Here is a 25,687-nt window from a genome sequence, read left to right on the forward strand (position 1 = left end):
CTCCTGCTGTCACCTCCAGCCATGGCTCCTCCACCGGAACAGCTGAACCCAGGGGAGAGACATTTTCAGTGCTTCAGGTAAGTAACACTGATATTTGCTCAGATAGTTATGTGACCTGATCCAAAGGAGGGGGAGGTGGCGTTGGAACACATCTTTTCTTTTCTTTTCTTTTTAGGTAGCCAATTTTAAATTTGCAAGCCTTGTGTCGTTATGTGTACATGCATCAACCGAGTGGCTTCACTAATTTCGTTGTGGCATCATACAATGATCATAAAAGCTTCTGGTTCTAACCTGGATCCACCCAAAACTAGTTTAAGGCATTGATAAAAAAAAAAAGATAGGTATTAAAGATTTAGAGACGCGGGTTCAAGTTCAAGTATACAGCATGTATTGGACCATTAAAAGTCAGTTTGCACATCACTATTAATACGAATTCTGAATTCACCAACACGCAGTTGTTCTACCAGGAATGTTGATTCTGCGCTTTTTTGAGGAGGTGTGGGGATTTAAGTTTTCCCCGTAATTTAAAAAAGGGGGTAGAAAATTAAACAGACTGTCGGCAGAGGAAACTGTTACACCATGTGCTCCCAGCGTGTGACCACCAAAACATACACACGCACAGCAGACCCACAGTGCTCAAACCCAGTCTCCCATCTTATAAGGTGACCCTACAGAGAAATCTAAATACAGATAAAACGAAAAATAAAACCAGAGGCAAGAAAAACGATCAAATAGAAAAAAATATCAATACAAGAAAATAATATAGGTCAAAGCAACAACAACAGAAAAACAAAAACCCAGAACAGTGACAGACAGTCCTCTCTCTGCTGTGCCAAACACACGCAGCTCATCACGTCACCTTCACAGGTGGTAAAGTCACTTCACAGCCAAAGCTGCCTGCAGTGATCTCCAAAAGGAAGTTACACGTTTTCCTGCCAGGCAACAACGATGCCGCAGCGATTAGCGGATTTATGTTGCCTTCATACACAGAGAGGGCTGACTGCTTTATTAGCGGAGTATTTGAAGGCAGCGTCGGGAAGAACGAGAAGGCGTCTACCATATATGGAAAGTGGCAGCCATGAGAAAATGAGTGACGCAAAAATGAGGGGACCAGCCAAGAGAAAGTGGCTGTGTAGTTACAGAGCAGGTAGGAAAGGAGACAGAGAGAGGCAAAAATACATATAATCTGATACATGTACTTATGTTTACAGGGTGTTGTAGTTAGTTGTCGTTAGTTGTGTCTTTATTATGCCAAACGTCCAGATTTCTCTGGACGCCATAGGTGGTTTTTCTACATTAATTCAGTCTTTGGTGAAAAGGGAGACACATGCTCAGAATATGATTGTATGTAATACATAGTAGATGTTTGGGAATAATAGAAATAATTTAATATAAGAAATAAAGTTAAACAACAGAGAGCTATAATGTTTTGAGAACATCAACCTCAAATCACATTTTTTTCCCCACTGGACCAATATAAGCAGACTGTACTAAGGCTTGGTAAGTGAGAAAGGAAAATGCATAAAATGACACTGTGTTTAGAACACCACCAGTTCACAGCTTTAATATAGCTGTGAACAATATAGGATAAATTGCAATGTAGGTTCATTTAGCTATACAGAATTTGGCACTGCAATGCTTATACTGTACAGATTTTACAGTTCCTTAAAATTACAATCTGTGACTGGAAATATTATACTTTACTGTATGCTTGTCAATTTACAGCACAATGCTGTTCACGGTTTTGTCATTATATTAAATATTTATAATTTTTAACTGCATTTCAATCTACATGATGTATTTTCTATTTAAGGATAAGAATGATACTATCAAGTTTAACATAGCGCATTGTTACAGTAAAGCGCCACAGTGTAATATAGACGCCACGTGAGTGTGAGAACTCATGAGCTGTACTAGAGAGATTGTTTGGAAATTATTTGCAAGTTGCACCCCATAACATAACAGTACAACAGTTGCAATAGTTGCAATAGTTTAGAAATTTTGTGAGTGACTGTACACAGTGATTATATGTTTCAGGATGAAACGAGGAAGAACAGGTCTCAAACCAAAGGGCCAGGTTTTCCCTTACCATGAGGAGAAGGCTAAAAGACAGAAACAGGGGCCATCAAGCTTTGCCTCGTCTCCTGCAGAGGACTGGGGTAACTTGCCCCACTATGTGATCCTACAGATCTTCCAGCACCTATCCCTCATAGATCGGGCCAGGGCCTCATCTGTCTGCCGACGCTGGAATGATGTTTTTCACACTCCAGACTTATGGCGGAAGTTTGAGTTTGAGCTCAACCAACCAGCCACATCTTATCTGCGTTCCACTCACCCTGACCTCATTCAGCAGATCATCAAGAAGCACGCCCAGCACCTGCAGTATGTTAGCTTCAAGGTGAACAACTACCCTGCTGTTGCCAATTTCATCTCCTATTTCACCAGCTCTGACCTCTTTTCCTCCTCCATTTTCACAACACAGTTGTCTGAGAGGAATGTGTGCCCTCTTTAATCCACCCCATGTGCTGTAGTGTCAATCATGACCCATCAGATATATTTGCATTTCTCGGCTTAAGACATCCAGGCTGATATTGTTCTTACACCTCCATCTTTCCATTCCTCAATAAATGTGTCTTTATTTTTTCTGCCTTCACTGTGAATCACTGCTGGTAAATCAGGTGGACAGTTGCATAGACTCTGCAGAGGCAGCCTGTGATATACTTTCCCAGCTGGTGAACTGTACCATTAAGACTCTTGGGCTGATTTCTACAGCACGACCGAGCTTCATGGATGTGTCTCAGGTAAGAGACAGCCTCTGAGACATGCACATCTAAACATTTTTCTTTCTGCCCTATTTGCTTTACATAAAGACCTGGGTAGGTCACATCTGGTATGGGAGTTGCACATTAAATTGGGGAATGTATTTACCTCTCCTCCTAGTTGATAATGACTTTAGCAATAATACATTTATTCATACATCTTTAACATCCTCTTCTTCTTTCTGAAAAAAAAAAAAAAAAATCCACTGAACTGTCTGGTGATAATGAAAAAGTGTTTCAGATAGAAATCCTGGTTCAACATGGTTTGTTCCTCCTCAGGCCCACTTCGTGTCTGCACTGACAGTGGTGTTCGTCAACTCCAAGTCCTTGTCCTCTATCAAGATTGAAGACACACCGGTGGATGACCCTTCCCTGAAAGTGCTGGTTGCCAACAACAGCGACACCCTTAAGTTACTGAAGATGAGCAGCTGTCCCCATGTCTCTCCAGCAGGTCAATATACTTTTTAAAGAGATTATTTGTTTATAATTTATGAATTTACACATAAACACCACTGCACCTACCACTATGCCAAGGTGCTGATATTCGGTGGGTATAATGTTTGCAATGTTTAACATCTCAGAATACATTTCTATGATTTTCTAATCCAAACACAACAGAAAACACATCTGAGGCGGATGTAATTGACATTAAATCAATGTAAAATTGATGTGAAAAGGAGAGATGCAATTCTTTTCCTGAGTAATATGTCCGAGCTGTAAAACTGTTGCCAGGAAACATATAAAAACATTATCCACAATGACACTAGTAGAGAAGTCAGTAGGAGTCAATCTCCTGGGACCATGATCATTAAAAAAAAAAAAAAAATATGGCAATTTATCCAATATTTGCAAGATAATTAAATCTGGATTTAAGTGATGGGCTAGTAGACTGACTTAAGTCACTGTTGCTTAAAGCAATGCTACTTTCTCTGATTATTTGCTTTTTTAGGGTATCTGTTCCTTTTCAGACCTCTGTTCCTTTTCCATCCACAGGTATCCTGTGTGTGGCAGACCAGTGCCACGGTCTCAGAGAGCTGGCCTTGAACTACCATCTCCTGAGTGACGAGCTCCTGCTTGCCCTCTCCTCTGAAAAGCATGTCCACTTGGAGCACCTGCGCATTGATGTGGTGAGTGAAAACCCTGGCCAGACACACTTTCATACCATCAAGAGGAGCAGCTGGGAGGCTTTGGTGCGACACTCACCCAAGGTCAACATTGTCATGTACTTCTTCCTTTATGAGGAGGAGTTTGAACCCTTCTTCTGTGAGGAGACTCCTGTCACCCACCTGTACTTTGGTCGAGCAGTTAGTAAAGATATGCTGGGGCGCATTGGACTGAACTGCCCTCGACTGGTGGAGCTAGTGGTTTGTGCCAATGGCCTGGAGCCCCTGGATGAAGAGCTCATCCGTATTGCTGAACGCTGCAAAAGCTTGACGGCCATCGGGCTAGGCGAATGTGAGGTGACCTGCAGTGGCTTTGTGGAGTTTGTAAAGATGTGTGGCGGCAGGCTGACTCAGCTGTCAATCATGGAGGAGGTGCTGATCCCAGACAGCAGCTACAACATGGAGCAGATCCACAGTGAAGTGTCCAAGCACCTGGGCCGCATTTGGTTCCCTGATATGATGCCCACCTGGTAGACACCAGTAAAAGCTCCACAGAAATCATTTAAAGCTGATGTTAGACTGTATTGTCTCTCCTCAACAAGGAGAGACAGAATCTCAGTTGTCTGTGTTGTTGGCTTATGAGAGGATCTGTGTCACTCTGTATTTTTACCTGCAGTCAATTTGACATAAGTCTAATGACATTCTTTGTTCACTGGTCACATGGTCATTTCTAGATTCCTGCCTAGCTGTCTAGTCAGCTTTCTTTGTGTGAATAGATGTTATGAAATTGTGGATGTGGCAGGTTCTTCCTGTTTTTGTGGGAGGATCTGCATTCGCATTCACTCAATGCAGAGTGGGCAGCAGCACCATTGCCTCACAAAAAAAAGGTCGGGGGTTTGTTTCCTGGGGCCTGGGGCCTCCCTGTGCTTCAGTGGGTTTCCTCCCAAAGACATGTATGTTTAGGCCGATTGGTGAGTCTCAATTGTCTCTATGTATGTGTATGTGTGTGAATGTGAATGGTTGTTTGTCTCTGTCTGTCTGTGTGTTGGCACAACCTGTCCAGTGTGTACCTGACCTCACCTAATGTGAGCTGGGATTCGCTCCAGCATTCCCTGAGACCCAGAAACAGATAAGAGGTATAAGATGAATGAATGAATGAATGAATCGCTTGCAGAGGATGTAAATCTGCCATCTGCTGGTTGCTTGTGTTAAAGTGTCACACATCCTAGTTTATCTTGAGCAACAATTCATTCCAGGGCTTATTTTGTGCTAAATCATTGAAGTCTCAATTCTCTCTCATCTCTTCTATCAGTTTGTGATTTCCTCCATTTTTCAGTATACTGTGTACGAAGCAGACGGGCTTGATGGATACAGGTTTTGGTAGAACGTTACCAGAAATGAAAGACAGAAATCAGGAATTTTCAGTTGAGTGAGAACACAAGCCACACTTTTGTCTCAGACACAATGGATGCTGAATATTTTTGTCTATTCATGTTTGTATCTGTGGAAAAAATGTTCTACTAATCTACTAATTTCGTTTTCAGTTACTGACTGTGAGTAAAAGCAACATCATATATAAGTAACAAAAATAAAAGTGTCTCTTTATAAAAAAAAAACAAGTGCAGTTAAACATGGGTTCTTCATCCTCATTTTGCAAACCTTGCACACTGTGAAGCTCATGTCAAGCTCGGTCTTCCCTGGCTTTCTGTAAATAGGGCCATCTAAAATCCACGATCACGCAATTACAGAATTAGACATTAAAAACGTAATTTGTTCCTTTAAGCAATGTTGACAACTTCTCCACAGCACACTTCTCTCCACAATTTCCAGCTGGCATGGCAGAGTCGCACAGTACAGTTCATCCATGTCCAGTCCCCCCCCTCCCCCCCATCTGCAGGGCCTCCACAGCATCACCGAGCTGGGAGAATTTGAACCTTTTCCTCGGTGCTAAGCATGCAACATTCTTCTGCTAGTTGTTTTCAATGAATTCGTACCATTTTTCCAAGTAGTCCAGTGCAGCTTTGTAGAAGTTGGAAAAATCATGTTTGAGACTTGCTGCCTTTTGGTCAGGAAACTGTTGGAGGGTAGCACTTGTCTCCATTCCAAAGAAGGAATCAATTTCTCGTTGTTGGAGCTTTGTCTTGAGAGTGAGCAGTCCACTAGACAGTCCATCCTGTCTTTCCAGCAACAGCACAACATCAAGGAAGATCTTCAGTGCGTTATTAAGGAAGACCAATTAGGCCTGTAGCTCAGTGGATTGCCGCTCACCATCCTGATCCATTTTGAGCAGCTGCCACAGTGCTTTTGGGCACTGATTCTCTCCCACTGACAGGAAGCAGGTCTTGATAGATGCCCACCTGTCATGTAGCCTCTGGACAGCAGGCCACAGACTTAACCATCTTGTGGGTACATGTCTACATACAGCATAATAATTTTCCTCCACAGACGCGAAAACTGCTTTCAATTCCTCTGTACACAGTGCAGACACTGAAGAGTGATGGGAGATTTTGTTCACAACAGGGTCAATGTAAGCGTCAATGTTCAGGTTGTCTGCAGCATGCTTTGCACAGTTGTGTACTATGTGGGCCATACAATTTGCCTAAAGTATGCCAGTGTTTCTGATGTGAGCTTGTTACCAGGCCTCTGACCTTTGCGATACGGAGTATGGCACAGTGGGGTAAAGCTCAGTTAGCTCAGACTCGCTTTGTCAGGAACATGTCCATGGACTGGGAAGCCTCCTTTAGAGCAACACCTTTTTACGTGAGTCTCACATTGTGTGTGTCGTTTCAAGTCATACTACAGCTCAATAAAATCTTTGGTGTAATCGCACCAATTTTTGGTTTTCCAATTTCCCTTGTTTTGTTGTGATCATAGTTCCTTCCTTTCCTGCATGTTGCATGTTGAGAGTCTCTGTTTGGTTTTGGTATTTGCCAATAACACGTTAAAACTTAAAAAATGTATAGACAAAGTAATTGAATTGCTTGATTACATATGAACTTTAATACTTAATACATACAAAATAACAGTCAAAAAACATTTGAGACCAAATGACTTCATTGTGTTTGAAAACTCTGTCTTTGGGATTTGTGTTTCTTGATTTTTTTTTTTTTCTAGCATATTGTACACATTTATTTTAGACAACCAACAACAGGCCCATAGTATCCAGTACCAGTGTCCTGTATTTTATCATTATAATCTTTAAATAAAGTGTAAGATGTTTAAGACACATTTTCAAGGTTTCTATGTATGTACAGCAGGGACTGGCCTGCTCATATTCAGAGTCAAGTCAAGGCACATTTATGTGTACAGTACAATTCATACGTCACAGTAATATATATATATATATATATATATATATATATATATATATATATATATATATATATATATATATATATATATATATATTTCTTGTATATTCTTGTTGTTCCAGGTTAATGAAGACTGATCTCATCTGTTTCTCTGACTTTGTCCCATTTGACCTTTCTGCAGCTCTTTGTTTTTAGCACTAGAGAGCAGCAGTGATCTAACTGCAGGCAGTGTGGCGTTATATAAGCAGGGCTGCTACTGTATAATGAAGTATGCCAATGATAACTCAGCCCTTTTTACAAGTGGATTGGGCTTTTGCAAACTCCATTCCAGTGAAAAACCAATGAAAATCAGACTTTGTAGCTTAGAAGGCTTTTTCTTCATATTCTCCTAAATTCATCTTTTTGATAGTTTGATGCCATCTTAGATACACCTACACAAATATGAATAGGAAATAACTTGTGATTGTTTTCAAATGTATTTCGGCAACCATTTCTAAATAACACATAAATACGTGCAAATACAAGTCACAGGTCTAATGTATAAAAAGACATTATTTTTTTCAATACAGGCAAATAAAATGCAAAGTCTGTGAACCATTTGCGTCTCAGTGACAGGATGCTTTGACTGTTATGGTATCTAGGTGAGAGGAATATATTAGACCAGCTAAGCGTTTTGTTCTGGAAAAGTGGCACTTTTTGGAGGGGTAGGTGGTATGACTAATTGGGTTACCACTGTGCTCTGAAAACCCATCAGGGAAGTAACAGGCTTATGTGTTAGCTATGGCAGCTTGTTATGATGAACGTAAGGAGGAGGGGGGCCTACGTGCTTTTTGTCAAGCAGTTTAACACAAAATGAACTCATCACGTTAATCGATGATTCATTACAAGACAGAGACGACTATTTCTCCTTGATTGCATTTATGTAAGACCGCCTCCCCCGCCTCAAGAGAAGGAGACATTAGGCTCAGATGTACCCACTTATGAGCCATTTTGGAGTACTTTCCTCAATAAAAAATTGTCTTGGAGTTTTTTCTGGCCACCGAATCTTTGTTTCACACGTGTACAGGTCTCTGACAGTTTTCTGCTATAACATTCAGTGTGAGCCAAGCACCATGACATCAGAAGTGGTGGGAGACAGGGAATAAATGTCTCCAGGGGTCTCAAGGGTGGGAGATGGTGGGATAGACAGCTTGGAGCGTTTGACATGCCCTCCACCCCTGAAGCTCCTCCACTCCTTGATCCACTGTTCCCTTGAGGTAGGGTCCAGCCGGTCGAGATGCCTGGCTTGCATGAGTGGGGAGGGGGCAATAGAGTTCCTCAGCACGTGAAACATGTACCTGAGGGAGTGAGTGTGGTGGTGAGAAAGTAGGCCAGTGAAAAATATGCGCCCTTTGATGTAAATCAGAGCATTCCCTCTAAATATCAGCACTTTCTGACGCATCAGCAAGAGAGAGGAAGATGGAGCTGTGGTGCAGTCATTCTTGACCTTCACAATTAACATTATTTAATTACAAATCAGCCTTGGCCACCACTTTATAAGATATAAGCAATAAGATGTACATCAACTGATCAAAGATGGAAAACTGTCTGTTATGTGTTAGTATCCGAATTATTTCACGTTTTTTTCTTGCTTTTAAAAATGTTATTGGTATGTGTAAATGGAATATAAGGTCATATTTTGTTGCTTAAATGTCCTCTCAGTAAAGTAGTAGTGAAAAGACTAAAGTAGAATTACAAATAGAGGTATGTTTAGAGAAGCTACTCTGTACAAGTGATAAAAAATACATCCAAATTACACCTGAGAGTCCAACAGACACAGGGGAGATAATGCTGAACGTACCTGGGCAGCAGAGCCACCACAGTGGTGATGATGCAGGTAAGGTAAAACATGGGATCAGCCATCTGGCTCTGGAGAATCCAGTATGGGTTGGAAGGGGGGTTACAGGTTATGCAGATGGCGCTATAGGCCAGCGTCACAATGAAGTACAACGCCACACTTCCCAGCATAATTACCCAGTGAACCACCATCTACAGGACAGATACCATAAGTAGCGATAACATAAGTCAATAACAATGCCATCAGCCAGAAATAAATTATTTCTCTGTCTTTACTTTAAAACCAAAGTGACTGACTTTATGCAGTCCCAGATAATATCCAAAAACCGTGCAATATGATATACAAATACTGACACTGTTTAATGTTAAGAGTTTCTGTTCACTGGATAAATACTTAGATTATGTTTAGACATCCATCAGTTCAGCACTCACCCAACTTTTGATCTCTATTGACAGATGGAGCAGGATAGTAAATAGAGAAATTGTGTTTAAAGGTGTTCCAAAGGTGAAAACATCAATGTCTGAATCCTGAAAGGTCTGAGGGAGAAATTTTGTCAAATTATAGGCAGCTGACAACTAGTGAGAAGATGCACTGTTACAGATGTATCATTTATTCATGTGCAATCAAAGATGGAGAATTTAAATGTTCATCTTACCAAGTATGGAATAAAGAAGCACACAAGACTCTGGTAGAAGGCATCGAGCATGGAAATCCAGAAAGTTGAAGACTTGTATTCCTAAAATAATGCACACAGGTGAGTGAAATACAAAACATTAAGACCCTGACATCATGAAAATACATCATAATTAGTTTGGGAGTGTCACTGACCCCTGCACCCTGCCCTGTCCTGTACAGTTCAGGAACACCCAGCAAAATTTCTGCAGAGGCGTCTTTGTCCATTATCCCAAACATGATGGGAGGTACAGAGGTGAAGAAGAGGTTGAAGAAAATCATCAGCCAGTAGTCAATCATTGCAGTGCCGGAGAAGCCGCAGATGAACTGATACCAGAACAGTAGATTCACATAGGCCTGAAAAGCAAATCAAACTGCATGTGTTTAGAACGTAAAATCCAGGTAATATGTTCAATCAAACAGATGATGCACTAACGTAGCTACAAGACTCACCACATTCTTATAGAAGAAGTAAATGATCATGTTGGCCAGTCGTGTATGGCACCAGTGTCCATGAACTAGAAGAAGTTTTTTCAGGTGTTGGAAGCGAGCTATGGCAAAATCACTTGCCATGGCCGCCTGCAGATGGCAAAGAGGAGTCATGATGTAATGATATGTCTTGGACAATATTAGCAGTAAAAAAATAAATAAATTCAAAGGCTCTGTTCAGACCTGCATGCCCTCCTGCCCAGATATCCCAATGCCAATATCAGCTGCTTGAATCATGTTGACATCGTTTGCACCATCACCTAAAGCCAAAGAGTGAATATGCCTTAAAACACCTTGACTTTCTGTACAGTGTCTGTACAGTAATTATGTAGAAAAAATGTGGCAGAAAAAATCTATTGTACCCAACAATTACAATGTCTTTAAGCATGTCAGTACATAACAAACAGACTGACACGATACAAAAAACATTTTTGGTGAAGAATTAAGAATTAAGTCATGTAAAATAAAATAAACTCCACTATTAAATAAGCTCAAACAGTTTTTACTGTATATTCAGCATCTGTTTCTTACCAACAGCCAGGGTAATGACCTTTAGTTTCTCCCGGACCACCTTCACCACTGAGCTCTTCTGCAGGGGTGTGACTCTACAGCAGAGCACAGAGCGACAGCGCTTTGCCAGGTCCACAAAGCGGTTTTGCAGGTCCGATGACAGAGCCATGGTCAGGGTGCGTCCATCAATCACCAGAGAGATATCCGGGGTTGTATCCACATTTCGAGGGTCATCACTGTATCTCCCCACTTCCTCCAGAGCACAATCCAGGATGGATGTGCATGTGATCTGTGAAACAACATTGGTTTAGTTCCCTGAAAGCGTTTATGAGGTTCGAAATGTAGAGCGGAAACAATTGCTTTCAATCAGCTATTGATCAATTCATGCCGAGTCCATCTTCTCTAATGTGAAGATGATTTTTTTGGTCTTTTGTGACACTAACCTGAGTAATTGTTATTGTTAGTGACCATTGGCCAATAATTTATGAAATATTCATCAAATCACCATGAAAACAATACTCCATTGCAGTTAAGGTTAGTTAAATTTCACACAGACTACTCAGCAGTTATCTAACAAAACACAGTGACATGTAGGTCACAGCTTTGAATTCAAATGTCTTAAAATACAAATTAGCAGATCAACAGTGAATATAAATAACATTAAAGGATAATTCCTCTGCCGTCTTAAAAGACATTAGAGATGAGTCATGTTGGATGATGACTGACTGTAAGCAGTTACTAGGCTCTGCTCCCATCAGTCTCATCACTGTTGACTGAAAATAACTCCTGCCTCTCAGCCAAAAGGAAAATAACATGATGAAAAAAAATTGGGTCACACCCTTTTTTTTTAAATTCCTCTAAAGTATCTAATGCTGGCAAAATTTCATTAGGTGTGCTAGGATGGTGGTTGTGGGAGTGCATCCCTCAGGTGGTTGTCGAGTTATAGTGGCAAAAACAGTTCATTATCAACATGCCTCCACTCTGGATCATGAGAGAAGGGGTATTTCCTCTGAGGGTTGAATATTAGACTGGTAATTAGATATGGAAGCATTAGATATTGTGTTGAGGGTAGCTCACTACATTCATCATCAATGACTAGTCCCGTATGAGAGTAGCACTGCAGCCTTTGTTCCAGAAATCTTCCTGTCTATCCGTTAGAGCCGATGGGTAATGTCCAATTTAAGGACCAGGATGATTAGGCTCGGTCAGATTGTTATGAGGGCTTCATTCCTGTGTGACCACATCTTTAATGACCTCAGAGTAGCAGGCCCCACACTTGACACCTTATCTTTCTCAGATTGAAATGTGAGTCTGACCTTTACCTAAAGTGTAAAAGTGGTAAAAAAAAAAAAAAAAAAAGAAAGAAAGAAACTGGGGGAAGAAAAGCTCTGAATTAACCCCTCTTGAACTTAGTCCTTGGAAAATGCCTGACTTTTCTTTAAAATGCTGCCCTCATGGAAACAAACTCTGTAGTCTGTGAAATACAAAAACCTCCCCATCTTCATGTGTTCAGACAGGCTAATGTTCTGTCAGTTTGTGTTGCCTATTGCTTCCTAATGCTCCAGGTCTTTACTACTTTCACTTTTTCTGTAATTTAAGTTGGCCAGAGATATTTTGCCAGTGTCAAACTTGTTAAAATGGACATGATCATTCTTCTTGTCAAGGTTTCTACCATTTATTTTTTGGGTCCTATCTTCAGCCATTTGTACAAACTAGGTACAAATTTATCATCAGCTACTGTATAACTCTTGTGCTTCTCTCTGAGGATGATCCGCCAGTACTCTGAAACTTCCACCAAATCAATCCTCCTGGGCAGGTTTATGGGAAGGCCTCAGAATATAAAATTAACACTGCACTAAATCCCCTGGAAAAAATCTCAAATGTTTAATTGATTGATCAATTTATCTAACCAAACTAAAATTTGACTATTTTCCATCCACGTCTTCATAAACTTAATATGTTTATTAATAAAGTTATTTCAAGGCATCACTTACGGCTATGCTAATCTTTCTGTATTTTCTGATTGTTACACAAACTAACTGGAATATTAAACAGTAATGAAAGCAATCATCAGTTGATGTCACCCTGAATAAAGCACTCAAGGTCTGGCAACAAAAATCACCAATAAATTAAAATTCTGTGTGGCACTCTTAATTTTGCGCTTTATTTACTTAAATAACAGTCTAGCTTTGGTTGAATTGTTAGAAATCATTTCACATCAAGTGGTTGAGAGAAATGCTCTGAGTCAAGCAGCTAACCTTCAGTGAGGCTGACAGCGGCCTCCTCACCTTGTTTTTGCAGCTCATGTTAATCACCAGGTCTTCTTCTTCCAGGAGCCTGCAGGCATAGCCGATGTTGACAGCTGTCTCCAGCTTGTCACCAGTCAGCACCCACACCTGGATCCCTGCCTCCCGCAGCGCCACAATGGTGTCTGGGACGTTCTCCTGGAGACGGTCCTCGATGCCTGTTGCCCCTGTGGGAGGACATACATAAAAAGTTGCCCATCAACTTATAGGAGGTTACTTGGTGTGTTTACACTGAATGAAGTATGTTGGGCTGATGTATGTTACCTAGCAGGAAGAGATTTGTCTCAAGCTGCACAGCAGTGTCCATAATGAGCGCCTCTCTGTTGTTGATAGCAGCCAGAGCTCTTTTTCTGTTCACTAACCAGCTTTCATACACGTTGCCACTCACAACCTGCAACACATGCAGATAAAGAGCTAAACAAAGCTCCTGTGCAAGAAAATGGTACTGATGAATGATAATATTTATGTTTATGCACCTTCTTAGTAAAGCAAAGTGTCCGTAGCCCCTCCTTAGCATAGCAGTCTAGGTGATACTGAGTATCAGCTGCCACATTCTTCTGGCTCACACTGCAGTGCCCTGGAGATGATATAACAAAAGATGCATTTCACTTTCATCATGAAGGACAAAGTGACACAGGATGTATCTGTGCTCTGTGACTCCTGTGTCAAAAATAATTGAATAATTGTGCATCTATGTGGGCTACTCTCACTTGCACGCACCTGCATACGGTGTGCCAAGTAGCTCCATGATGGCGTAGTCTGCACCTTTAGTGTACAGCACATACTCTCCGGTGATTGGGTGTCGCACCAAGACAGACATTCTCTTCCTGTTGGAGTCAAAGGCTAAGGTGTCCAGCACCTCAAACACCAGGTCATTCCCAGTTGGGAGCCTCACGGTCACACTGTCCGGGGTGCGGGCCATCAGAGTGAAGCCATATGCTTTGGCTGCGGATACCAAGGCTGCCTCATCTGGACTCTCTGCCTCATAGCTCAGATTATCTGGGGTAGTTGCAGCCTCGTTGCACTGGGATGGAGCATGGTGTGAAAGTGGTTGGAGCCCCCTGGTGTCTCCAGTCACCCCCATTTTAAAGTGGTTGCCTTTTGGAACTGAGTCCTCTGAGACGGTGCCGTTTTGGTTTGGGTTGCAGTGTCGGGGGGTGAAAATATGGCAAAAAGAGCGAGCCATTTTCACCAAGTTGGACATGGCATCCAGTGGGTTCTTTGTCTGACAGGATTGTGACAACCAGCCTCCCTGAAACGGGAATTTTTATGTCACTTAATGATTTTAAGAAAAGTAAACATTTTTCCTACACACTGTCACACACACTCTCAAATCTCTCAAAACAACATAATCATATCCTCTTTCTTTCTTTTTTTTGTCTTTACCTTCTATCGCAAAAAAAATAGATATAAATAGATAAAATTCAGATTTCCCATCTGCCCCAGCACAGAGCAGCACAGTCAGGAGCAGCCAGCGCTCAAATTAATAAGGGATACCCTGATGGCCCCTGCAAATCACCCTTTACCATGGGTCTAATTTACTGAAGACTGAGAACTTTTACAACTGGGGCTTTCAAGGTGAAAGAAAATTAGTACAGACCACTGGTGAAGAGGAGAAACCTTAAACCAGTTTAATAAAACTTTCAAAAATAAACAGAGTATTTGAGCATTATATAAGGAATATAAATGTCACTGTTCTGTTGGCTATCGAAAAAAATTATATGTAGATTTGAATTCAGCAGTTAAGCCACATCACTGACCTCCTCAAATTATAGAAATTACAAGTATATGAAAAGAATGCAAAGTTTGCATCTGTTTTAAGCTTGTGTCTGGGAAATTTCATGGCGACACATCCTTCATCCATCCTTTTTCCCCTGACTGTGCCTTTCATCTCTACATCCAATCCACAGTTGCAGCACACAGAGCGCTCACCCTCCGTCGCTGAGTTGTTGCCGTGGAAACCACCACAGTATTGCAAATGGCGAGAGCCAGAAAAAAGTCCAGGTAGGGATCATTCTGCTGGCTGCTGCCTTCGGCTCTGCTAATCTGCTGAAGCAGCTTCCTGTCTGGAATCACCTCAGTTTCCTGTTGGAGCAGAAGTTAATCAGTTTGGCTTATTAAAAGTTTGTGTGGAAAAACAGATTATTTCTTTCACTAATTCGATGTGATAGGACAGGAAAAACTCTTTTGGGGTTTAGCCTTTTCGCTCAGTTTTGTTTGTGCATGTACAAGGAAAGATCACAGCGCAGAGAGCTCTGTTAGGACTGTAAGGATGAGCACTGTGGTGTCTCAGAGCCTTTTTTTGTCTCAGCCTTTTCCTCCTTTGCCCTGTGGACAAAAATAGCCCCTGAGCTACTGTACTGTATAACTAGACAGCACTGGCGAATCTATAGTGCTTGTTTAGAGTTTATTTGAAATCAGTAAGCTGAGCCAAATGGCACCCAGCAGGACCGTATGTCCTGCTACAGACAAGGAGGCAACTTTGAGCCAAAATGGATGTGCTCATCACACAAAGGAGATCAGCCATCTGCAGCAGAGATCATGATGATGAGGCCTTTTGACACAAGGAAGGATGTGATTTGGATCTTGGATCTTGGATCTGCGTGAGGCCTCTTAAAAGCTAGATTTTTAAAAATGTATATATCAATGTGCCCTGCGATGGACTGGCGACCTGTCCATGGTGTAGCCCGCCCTCGGCCACTGTGAGCTGGGATTAGTTCCAGCACCCCCCCTGGAAACGGATAAGTGGTTGAAGATGAATGAATAAATATACAAATGTTACTAGTTACCAAATACCTGGAAGATAGTTTGAAAGAAAGAAAGAGGATCAACACAGTGTGGGTGATGTACAGCTTGGAGAGGCTACAGCCAGAATCAGCACAGAACTGAGTTCAGTCTACTTATACAATTGTGACACAAGCGAATGAAATGTTCTCAAGTTAATTCTGTGATTCTACAGCAACTTATCTTGACTGTATCTCCACATTTGATTTCAATCTCGCTGTGCAAGCAAAACTACCAAACACTACTCGAAATTAAGCATCTGCCTTTTCTTGCTGACTGAATGATCAACTCACCAGTGGGCTACTGAAGGCCACATTGCTTTTGGCAGTGCTCCAGAACGTGCTCTTGCTTCGACTGCTGTGATGATGCTGTATGTACTTGGGGCTGGTGTCCTCAGAACGCACGGACCATCCAGTCTGTTCGGGTCTTGGCTGCTGGTTGAAGATGACCTCCTCCTCTGAATCTGGTTCGTCAACAACAGCTAGGCGGATGGCTGCAAAACAATCCCACTACCATATTGAATGTCCACAATATCCTATGCATAATAAAAGTAGCATAGTTAAACATTATAACTAGTAAGTAAGTATCATAAAATGGATGTCTCTAATCAGGCCACAACACAAGATAAAGCCAAAAGGAAGTCACAATAATCTGCTGACTTCTGGGGTTGTGCTTCTGGGTAGTATGAGTATCAACTATCATGATCAATCAAACTGAAGTTGAAGTGATGAAGTGAAGTGAAGCTGAATGAAAAGCAGAGAGAATAGATCAGATGCTCATTTTAGTTTTATACAAACTCAATATAAAGGTTTACCATTTTCTTTGTGTGGGTACTCAGTGCCCATGATGGAGCATCGCCGAAACACCATCTTATTCTCCGTGAGGGTCCCAGTCTTGTCTGAGAAGACATATTCTATCTGCCCCAGGTCCTCTGTAATATTCAGGGCCTTACACTGTATGCGGCTGTCTGTCTCCTCATCATATAGGTCGATATCATTCGTGATGAAAAAGATCTGACCAATCTTCACCAACTCAATGGACAAGTACAGGGAGATAGGAATCAGGACCTGGTAAGGAGAGGAAAGGAAAGGAGGAGAGGCGAAAATGAGAGGATATAAGTGATGTAAAATAAGACAGGAAGAGAAGGAAGGAGAATAGATTGAAGAATATGATTAAGAAGAAGAGAACAGAACAGGGTGGCTGAGCAAAGTGAGGGGGGGGGGGGTTAAGGAGTGAAGGGTAATTTAATGATATTATTATCATGAACAGTGCTTCTAACTCTTCTCACACACAGTCAGTTTCCTCCACCTGCAGCAGGATGATCATAGTGAAGAACATGTAGACAGCAGACAGAGCGGGACTTTCCTGTTGACCAGTGCTGTAGGGGACAAGGTAGGGGGGCACGCCAGGCAGAGCCTGCAGCCATAAGAAGTGACCTGCATGTGTGAAGAAACAGAGATTCATCACACAGACACCACACCTGTCTCTTTCCTCCCTTTACTCCTGACAAGTCTTTGGGCCCGTGGCCAAGGGGACTGAATTTCTTTCTTTTTTTTTAATCGGAAATTAAACATCCCCTCTTAATTGTGACTGATGAACCAGACGGATTCTGAGGCTTTATGGTTGCGTTATGTAATTTGTCACTGACCAACTGCTCCGATGAGACACATGGCAAGGAGGAGAATAACACAGAAGAAGACGTCAGTGTTCAGCTTCCGCTCCAGTTTGCTGCGCTTGTACCTCGGCCCGTTGTTGTTCAGCATGGACTTGGTTTCATGGCCTTAAAAATGGGATCAGAAAGTGCTGATTCACTATCCAACAAAATTAATATTTCAGCAAATTTAGTGGTTGATGACATTGATGCCTCAGTTACATTCTGTGTGTCACATAGGGCCATTAGCATGGTTGTATAGAATTAGCCTATAAGTAAAAACCTTCAGGTCAGCAGCAGATCATCACGCAAGGCACAAAGTTTATGACTTCCAATGAGTAAATTAGTAAATGCAAAAACATATCATATCATTGCATTTTCTTTTAAATTAAGTTGTAATGAACCAAATATTTCTTTGGTGGGTCACTACAACCCACCATAGACAAAAGACTACAACCCACCCCTTTGGTGGGTCACTACAAGTTCAATGTTATAGCAGTGAACCTATTTAGAAAGACAGACAATATACCTGCATACACCACAAAGCCAACGGCATGGTCCGTGTTTCTCACTGTGCAGCCTCGAAGCAGCAGACTCTCTATTCCAGCGCCCAACTTCTCCTTATCAGGTTTCTCTCTGCAGCGGAAGAAAGTGAGAAACCCTTTTGTGCCCTCAGATCTTGTTAGATATTCATTAGTTCTTACATACAGCACATTAGCAATTTGCCTGCTTTACAGCCATACTTGGACAGTATGGGTAGACCATCTGTAAGACCTGTGGTACCCGAGAAAATCGATTACAGTCTATTACAGCCCCAATAATTCCTCTGGTTGCAGCAGGGAGTGCAGCGAGTGGGTCGGAATTAGTTTTGCTCAGCTGCTCTGAAAGGCACAAACATACTGTTTGGGGAATCCATGTGATCGGTGTATTTGGTACTCACACATAACACTTGAAATGATTCAGGTTGTTTTTGGGCTTCTCACACACTACGACTCCTTTAAATCTTTCAGGGTCAAATTCAGGATCCTGGGAAATATGAAGATGCATACAGTGACTACAGGATGACTGGAAACAGGTCAACAAAACATTGTGGTTCAAAAATATTCATTTAAAGTATGTAAACTGACAGGTCTGTCTGTCACAAGTGACTTTGACATATTACAATGATCTTCCCCAGTGGTAATTTTAGGGCACGTCACAGATGTTCTGGGAAAATTTGTTAAATGTAAGGCACAAGATGATGAGGCAGCACAGAAAGAATGAGGAAAGGGACTGTGAAGGCAGAAGATGTAGAAAATTCTTCTCACCGAGAGGCAGAGGCCAGAGACCGCCTTCCTCTGCTTCAGGTTGGTCTCTCCGTCCAGGTTTGCTGTCTCGATGTGACAAACACCCTTGGGGTCCGACGTGTGCAGGAGGAGGAGGTCTGCAGGGATGATCTCATTGCAAACCACCTTTACAAAGTCGCCTACTCGTATATCCCTCCAGCACCTCTGTATAAACTCTTTCTCTTCCCTGAAATCAGAAATGTCAGAGAAAAGCTTATTACAGACAGTATTTTCCTAATCCCTGGGTGGTTTTTGAACCGATTGTTGTCACATTTGGAAACTGAACTACTGGTATAATGGGCATATTTTAGACATGTTTATGTAGTCAAAAAAAAAAAAAAAAATTGACTGTGGAAAAGGAGTGTAAACACTTGCTTAAATCAGAGAACAAACAAAACAAATCAGTGCTTTTGGATTTGGTTTTAGCTGATAACATTTAACCTTTTAAAAGTGGACATATTATGCAAAATATCAGGGTTCCAAAAAAGTCACACGCTCTTTGCTTTGAACCTGTGCAGCAAGCGCTCCTGTCCCCAGTGACACAGAGTTGAAGGTATGTCGCCCTGCATGTAGGACCTGATTGGGTGGTGGCTGCTTTACACCACACCCCAACCACACAAATCCGGGGAGAGGGATGTTCATGTATTTTTAGTGTCTTCTGTTTAGGCTACACATACTGCATTGCACAAATATTCTCTTCATTGTCAGGGAAGTTTCAGGGAGCCTTGTAGCGTTGAAAGTAATACAATCCGAAAGCGTTACAAAAGAGTATTTTGACATTTGTGTTAGACACTCAGACAGACATCAGTCATATCAGAACAGTAAACATGAAGCTACATGCAAGGCATGGTTAGATTAGAACAGCACAAAGATTGGAAACAGACTGAAAAAGCGAGCCTGGCCATACCAGCTGCTTTAAAGCTCAACCACTGACCCCAAAAAATGTACATAAATCTGTAAGAAGGACAATTAACTTTATTTGTTTGGATCTGCTCAGAAACTAGAAATACAGAGCTACATAACCAATGTCCAGTCTTTTAGCTAACTTGGTGGATAGATATGATAGAAATCACGATCATGTCATCAAGCTCATGCAAAAACTCACATGGAGTCATATCTGAGTTGAATACCATTTATCTTTAAATTGATAAAAAGACAGTTGACTTCTAGAAGTGGCTTTGTGATAAGATCTGAAAGTATGTAGTATTTTGCCGTCAAAACAATTATTCAGATAACGTTACACTTGATGATATGTGCGATATGTGTGACGTGTGTTCCATTCACACATGGTGTAGGTGAAATTAGCTCGAAGGATTGAATAACACCAGAAAAAACAGCTTGTAAGGTGTGGAGACTGGTTTTAATGTTCTGCTGGGAGTAAGCAATCAAACTCAAAATGTTCAACAGCACAATAAAACGACTTGGTGTTCACACTGCTTGATGAACAGCTGGTCTGTTTCATGCTCGGTGCGTTTGAGCTCAGGTGGATTGCCAAAATTTGGAGATTGAAAGGAGATAGATAGGATGACCCTGAAGATAACACACACTCAAGCACACACTTCACACCTCTGTGAAAACAACATGTGGGGGATAGGTGAAGGAAAATAAAGGCGTGCATCTGCAAATGCGAAAGTTAAATCCCTCATCTGACTTCATTCCTGTGAGATTTTTTTTTTTTTATGAGCTGCATGTATGAGTGGCAGATTTAACAGCCTTATTTCCTTATTAGGTTTCTTTGTGCTGTCATATTGATAAAGCCAGAGTTAAAGGTATGAAAGAGTGTTGAAGCCGGAAATGTAGCTATTCTTGAAATTCTGATGAAATGTTTTAACTTCAAAGGAATCCCACCAAATCAATTTTGTTCTAATCTTAACAAACCTAAAACAAAGCTCAGGCACCACCACCCAGTGAAAAAGCCATGAGTGACTACCAGAGCCCGCTAATCTGCTGTTTATGTGATGACTATCGTCTCTAACAGGCCCAAACCTCACCGAACATTGTGCCTGTTCCTTTAGTGGAGGCTGCACTTCCCAACATCCCTGCTGGAAGTTTTTGGTAACGTTAAAGCAAGCAGCTGCTGGTTAATGACAAGGATTCATCACTAGAGGTGTCCCCAGTCCTTAATCTCTTCCTCCCACTCTACTCCACAATCCCAGCAGTTGAAAATGACTTTATTTATCTTCATTTGTGCGTTGTTAATTTTTCACCAGTAATTCAAAAATAGATAACTGCTAACCTTAATGTCATCGCCGATGCAACACACAAATGAGAATTTCATCACATGTGCACAGTGTGATGGTAAGAGGTATTGTTGTGCAGCGCTTCAAAAGAGGAACGATCTCCCACACATTTTCTATTTCTAAGGCAAAAATTCCCACGGGGTGCGGAAACACAGAGGAGGTAAAACACACACACTATCGTGGTGCTCTCCACACTCACACAGACGCAAACACACTGGGTGGATGATAAGAATCAAAACCACAGACGTGGAGGTGCCATTAATGCACCAGGAGTGTTTCCGCTTACCACATCAGGCAGAAGGCAGCACGCTATATCCATGACAGAGCTGTCGCTGAGACAGTTACCTGCTGTAGATGAAGCATGGCGTGTTGTTGAGTTTCCTGTCTGACTGGTACCTCCTGAAGTCCTCCCAGCCATCCTTCAGAGCTGTCAGTGAGAGGATCACACAGATGGGGATCAGAGCCACCTCAGGTTGGAAAGCACTGACCACAGGGACAAAGTTCAGGATAGCCAGGCCCACAAAGTAGATGTTGGCCAGACGATGAAACTGCTCGTAGAGGCTCATGGGGATGAAGAGGAGGAGGGTGTATTTGGTTGTCTTGATTGCATTTCCAGGGAAGTAGCGATTAGGCTGCTTCACCTTATCCAGCCCCTCATAAGGCAGGTTGGACACTAAGTTGCGAAGATCCTTCTCCCTTGCCCTTTGACCTCTCACAGCATCTCTTAGAATGGCCAGTGGACTCCTCCACGTCATGGCTGCTCAGTCTGTTTTCTAGTTTTGGTTTCTCAACAGTTTTCCCGTCCCATCCTCTCGATACTCACAGCCCCAAGGTTAAAGACACTCTCTTCAGGCCCATCCTCTGCTTCAGTGAGCCTCTGTGAGATTGTGAGGCCTAATTCCAGGTTAAACCAACTGACAGCACACACAGCCCTACTCTGAGTCCGCCCCTTCAATTGACTGGTGTGTTTGCATTCCTTTCACTGGAGCTGATGAGACAGGAAATATGGCTGCTGATTACAGTCAGCAATTTAGCTGTGAGTGCTCCAGGTATTCAGCACATTTTGATTCCACTGACACATTTTCAACTTTTTTAAATCTGTGCTGCCATTAATGCTTCATATAGAGATGGGTCTTTAAAAAGGAATACTTACAACACACTGTTAAACAAGACAGTTTTTGAATGACAATTTAATATGTGCAGAGCATAAAATTGGTGCAGTGGGTCATAAAGAGATGTAAACTGACAACATAACACCAAGCGGGGCGCCATTCTGCTTGAGGCAAAAACATGTATAAGGAGTCTGCAGAGAGGACTTATACACCTCATATATGAATGTGCAGATGATTGTAGGGACCACAGTGTTAACACAGCGGAAGAAGAATGAAGACGCAGCATTCTTCATCGATGGCCCCTCTTTATAAAGGTTTTCTACAGAAGCTTGGAAGCTGAGCTGGGAAAAATTCTTACCAAGTGACACTGTAATAGACACTTCAACACCCATTCAGTGATAAAGGCTAAAAAACAGATGATATTGATTGTTCAGAAGAGATAGGTGAATCTGTTAACATGTATGTGTGTGAGATTCTTCTGTATGATAAACTACACTAAAGCAGCTTCTTGCACAGATGGCATGCATGTAGGATGCCTTTCATTTCCTCATGTTGACATATGTTGTCTTTTCCAGAGCACGCTGCCGAACCTGTTCAAACAAGACACATTTGGACGAGGCCAGACATTAATTGCGCTTTAAATTTCTGAAATTTTAAAGCCATAGTAATGGAAGTACATGTTCCACAGCATAGTAATATCATTGTCAAGTTCTTTTCAAATGGTGTTTTTTTTTAGAAAGCCATTTTAGAACTTGGACGGGTTTTATGAACAGTCAAGAATGTCAGTGATTTCCTGTTTTGTCCTTGAACAGCTGACACAGGCAGGTTCATCTCTCCTGGCAGCTCAGCTTGTTTTTCCATCAGATACGTGTTTAGCAGGGGAGCAGCGTGATGCGAGTGCGCCAGACTCACCCTCTCACCCATCACAGTCAGCTCTGGCTGGCCTTGGCTTGGCTGGCACGCTGACTGCACAGTGGCGCAGCTGTGAGTCCACACGGCACACACAGACACACATACAAAAGATTCTCTTGGAAAATAAAACACACACACCCCAATCCACAGAGCACAGATCTGTGCATTCCTACTTACTCCAGTGACATGGAAACACTACAAAGTAGAAAGCATCTGCCCCCCACCCCCTGCTTCCCCAACCCACCCCCCCACTAGCATGTCAACACTAATGCCCTTTTTGAAAAGAGGAAAAGAGAGAGAACCAATTTAGCACAAACCATCTGTCTACTATAGTGATATAATACACGTGTTATACCAAGGGGGAACAGTAATGTAGGTTTGCTTTTTACTGATGCATGGAAGGACCTGGAACAAACTTACATGTTGCATTACATCAGTTTTTACACCACTTGGCATTTTTTGGTAGTTTTTGCACTTTGCGTTCTTTGGTTTTACTTCCAAAAGCATTCTCACATAGACAGACACACACAGGTCATGTACAGTCTCATTCAGAACATCTCTTTTACTTAAAAAAAACAACTACTCTACTTCACAGCTTCTGTCTTTGATATAATTTTTTTTTTTTGCCCTCCATCTGCTTGAGCTCAATGACTTAAGTCCATGGTTGCATATATGAGGTTCATTCAGTGTCTGAAGCAGAACTGAACTATTCAACTCACTCAAAATCTCAATTTCTTTCTTACATACTTATTTCTAATTAATATTTTTCATCAAAATATTCCTTCATATCCTCCATGCATTAGTATCTCACTGTGTTCTTTTGCTAGTCTTCATTCAAAATCAAACATTAGCTGCACATTAGTCCGTTAGAACAAAATCCCTCTTTAAATATTAAATATTCAGTGTTTGGCACTATCAAATATTCAATAGAACCCATTTAAGGGCTGTAACAGTGGTCAGGGAGTGCGGTGTAAAATATTGTAGGCTTGCTGAGTGAGGAAAGAACGCAGGAAGAGGTTGAGGCATGGATGGATGGGTTGCTCCCTTTCTTGCCCTATTCTTTCCCTTCCTATCTTTTTTGTAACTGGCGCTATGGCCCCTACAGCCAGCGGGCCACAGTTGAGTCCACAGAGTGCCTCCATATCTATGGCTCTCTGCGTTAATGTCCCCTGAGGCTGGGGGCCGTGCCCTAGCTCAGACCCCAGCCGAGACCATCTCAGCCCAGACCACCGCTGCGGCCTCTGGCTGTAACTCCTCTGCCTCTCCATCCATTATGCAGCCAATAGTCCCCAGCTGCAGCCTTCACATCTCTCTATTCACCCCTGCATTTACTCCTCTCGCTTTCACACTCACTCCTTGTGTCGGGTTTAGTTGTTCACTCACTCATTCAGACACTCAATCAGCCATAGCATACATAAAACTGCCAACCATGTACTCTGTTATTGAAGTGATAGACTGAATTGAGTTTTAATTGAATTTAGATACATCTTCATAATGGCTGACAATCATTACACAAGATATTTACAGTCATTATGAAATATTACAATTGGAATTTACAGAAACTTTGTACAAAATATGCCTGACTTCAATGCCTGGATAGTGGGGTCCTTGTTAAGTCGTTTCCGGAGAACAAAACATTGACCCAAAAGTCACTGGTGTCTGGAAGTGCTTTAGTTTCAGCAAGTAGATGTTTTTTAGAGTCCATTAAAAAGAAAGAAAAGAGAGAAAAGTCCCAAAAGTACAGAGTCAGCAAAGTTGTGAATCGTGTTTTCTTTTTTCCTCAGTTAAATTGCTGTTTTCTTTTTTTCACTGAATGGAACATTTGATCTGTAATTCAACTGCAAAAACAACAACAGAGACCCATTTAAATAGAATAAATTTGTAATATTTACACAGTAATGTGAGTATTGATTTATAAAAATGAATCATCTTTTTCTTTAAACATGATTTATGTTTATCTACAGTTTTTCAGAACAGAAACCTAATCACAATGAAACGCATCATACTTCTATCATTCAATTCTACTGATAATGATGATTGTGGATTGCCATATTTATGCAGCAACTCTGGTTGCAATGAAACTCAGCTCAACTATCAGCAAAGTTCTTACACCAGCTTATGTCGTGTTAAAGCCATTCGCCGCCTCTGAAGCTTCTCACATGATGGAAGAAAGAAAGGAGGAGAGGAGTAAAATATTGTCTCAAATGCTTTCTAAAAAAATAATAATAATAACCACAAGGTGAAATGGAATTGATTCTGTCAGCACAGCAAAAAGCAAAACATAAATTTGGCCAAAGCGTCAGTGTCCAACAGTCCCGCTCTTTCACTGGATAATTTGAAAATTTCAGCAACTCAGCAAGGTTTTCCTTTTCACCATATGCACCAATAAAGCCCCACTTGGATGTCCAGAGAAAAGAGCGCCCCCTGCTGTCCACCTGTCAGCATCCAGTGATGCTCGAACCCAGGTGGGCTCTCCTAAGCCAAAGCTGTAAAATTGTAACTGACAGACTAACTTCAACTAGTAAAACTAAAATGCCTTGCGCTCCATCATCATTATGACCGAGATGCAAATGAAATCAAAAGTAAGCATGCTTTTAAAAGATGTTTTTGATATAC

At 41.6% G+C, this 25,687-nt stretch overlaps 2 protein-coding genes across 3 annotated transcripts; one reads left to right on the forward strand and one right to left on the reverse strand.

Annotated features, from left to right (window-relative positions):
* Positions 1-2,038: 2,038 nt before the first annotated feature.
* Positions 2,039-4,456, forward strand: fbxl3l (F-box and leucine-rich repeat protein 3, like). Its single transcript, XM_029512908.1, has 4 exons — positions 2,039-2,398; positions 2,679-2,801; positions 3,099-3,270; positions 3,813-4,456. Exons 1-4 carry the CDS (start codon positions 2,039-2,041, stop codon positions 4,454-4,456), a joined length of 1,299 nt encoding a protein of 432 aa, XP_029368768.1.
* A 2,852-nt stretch (positions 4,457-7,308) lies between these two features.
* Positions 7,309-21,921, reverse strand: atp10b (ATPase phospholipid transporting 10B). Of its 2 annotated transcripts, none has more exons than XM_029513108.1 (21): positions 21,393-21,921; positions 18,790-18,994; positions 18,423-18,508; positions 18,012-18,118; positions 17,480-17,611; positions 17,140-17,267; positions 16,646-16,898; positions 16,125-16,324; positions 14,980-15,132; positions 13,768-14,299; positions 13,524-13,624; positions 13,312-13,438; positions 13,030-13,214; positions 10,763-11,030; positions 10,415-10,491; positions 10,196-10,321; positions 9,899-10,099; positions 9,726-9,806; positions 9,502-9,606; positions 9,074-9,261; positions 7,309-8,570 (listed from the first exon to the last, which is right to left on the reverse strand). In XM_029513108.1, the coding sequence occupies exons 1-21, from the start codon at positions 21,800-21,802 to the stop codon at positions 8,327-8,329; spliced, it is 3,909 nt and encodes a 1,302-aa protein (XP_029368968.1). In that variant the 5' UTR covers positions 21,803-21,921; the 3' UTR covers positions 7,309-8,326. The 2 variants fall into 2 exon arrangements, with proteins under 2 accessions (XP_029368968.1, XP_029368969.1); XM_029513109.1 differs by having other exon boundaries at positions 21,334-21,459.
* Between the last annotated feature and the right edge of the window lie 3,766 nt (positions 21,922-25,687).

This window comes from Echeneis naucrates, chromosome 10 (assembly GCF_900963305.1).
Source record: "Echeneis naucrates chromosome 10, fEcheNa1.1, whole genome shotgun sequence".
Lineage (NCBI taxonomy): Eukaryota > Metazoa > Chordata > Actinopteri > Carangiformes > Echeneidae > Echeneis > Echeneis naucrates.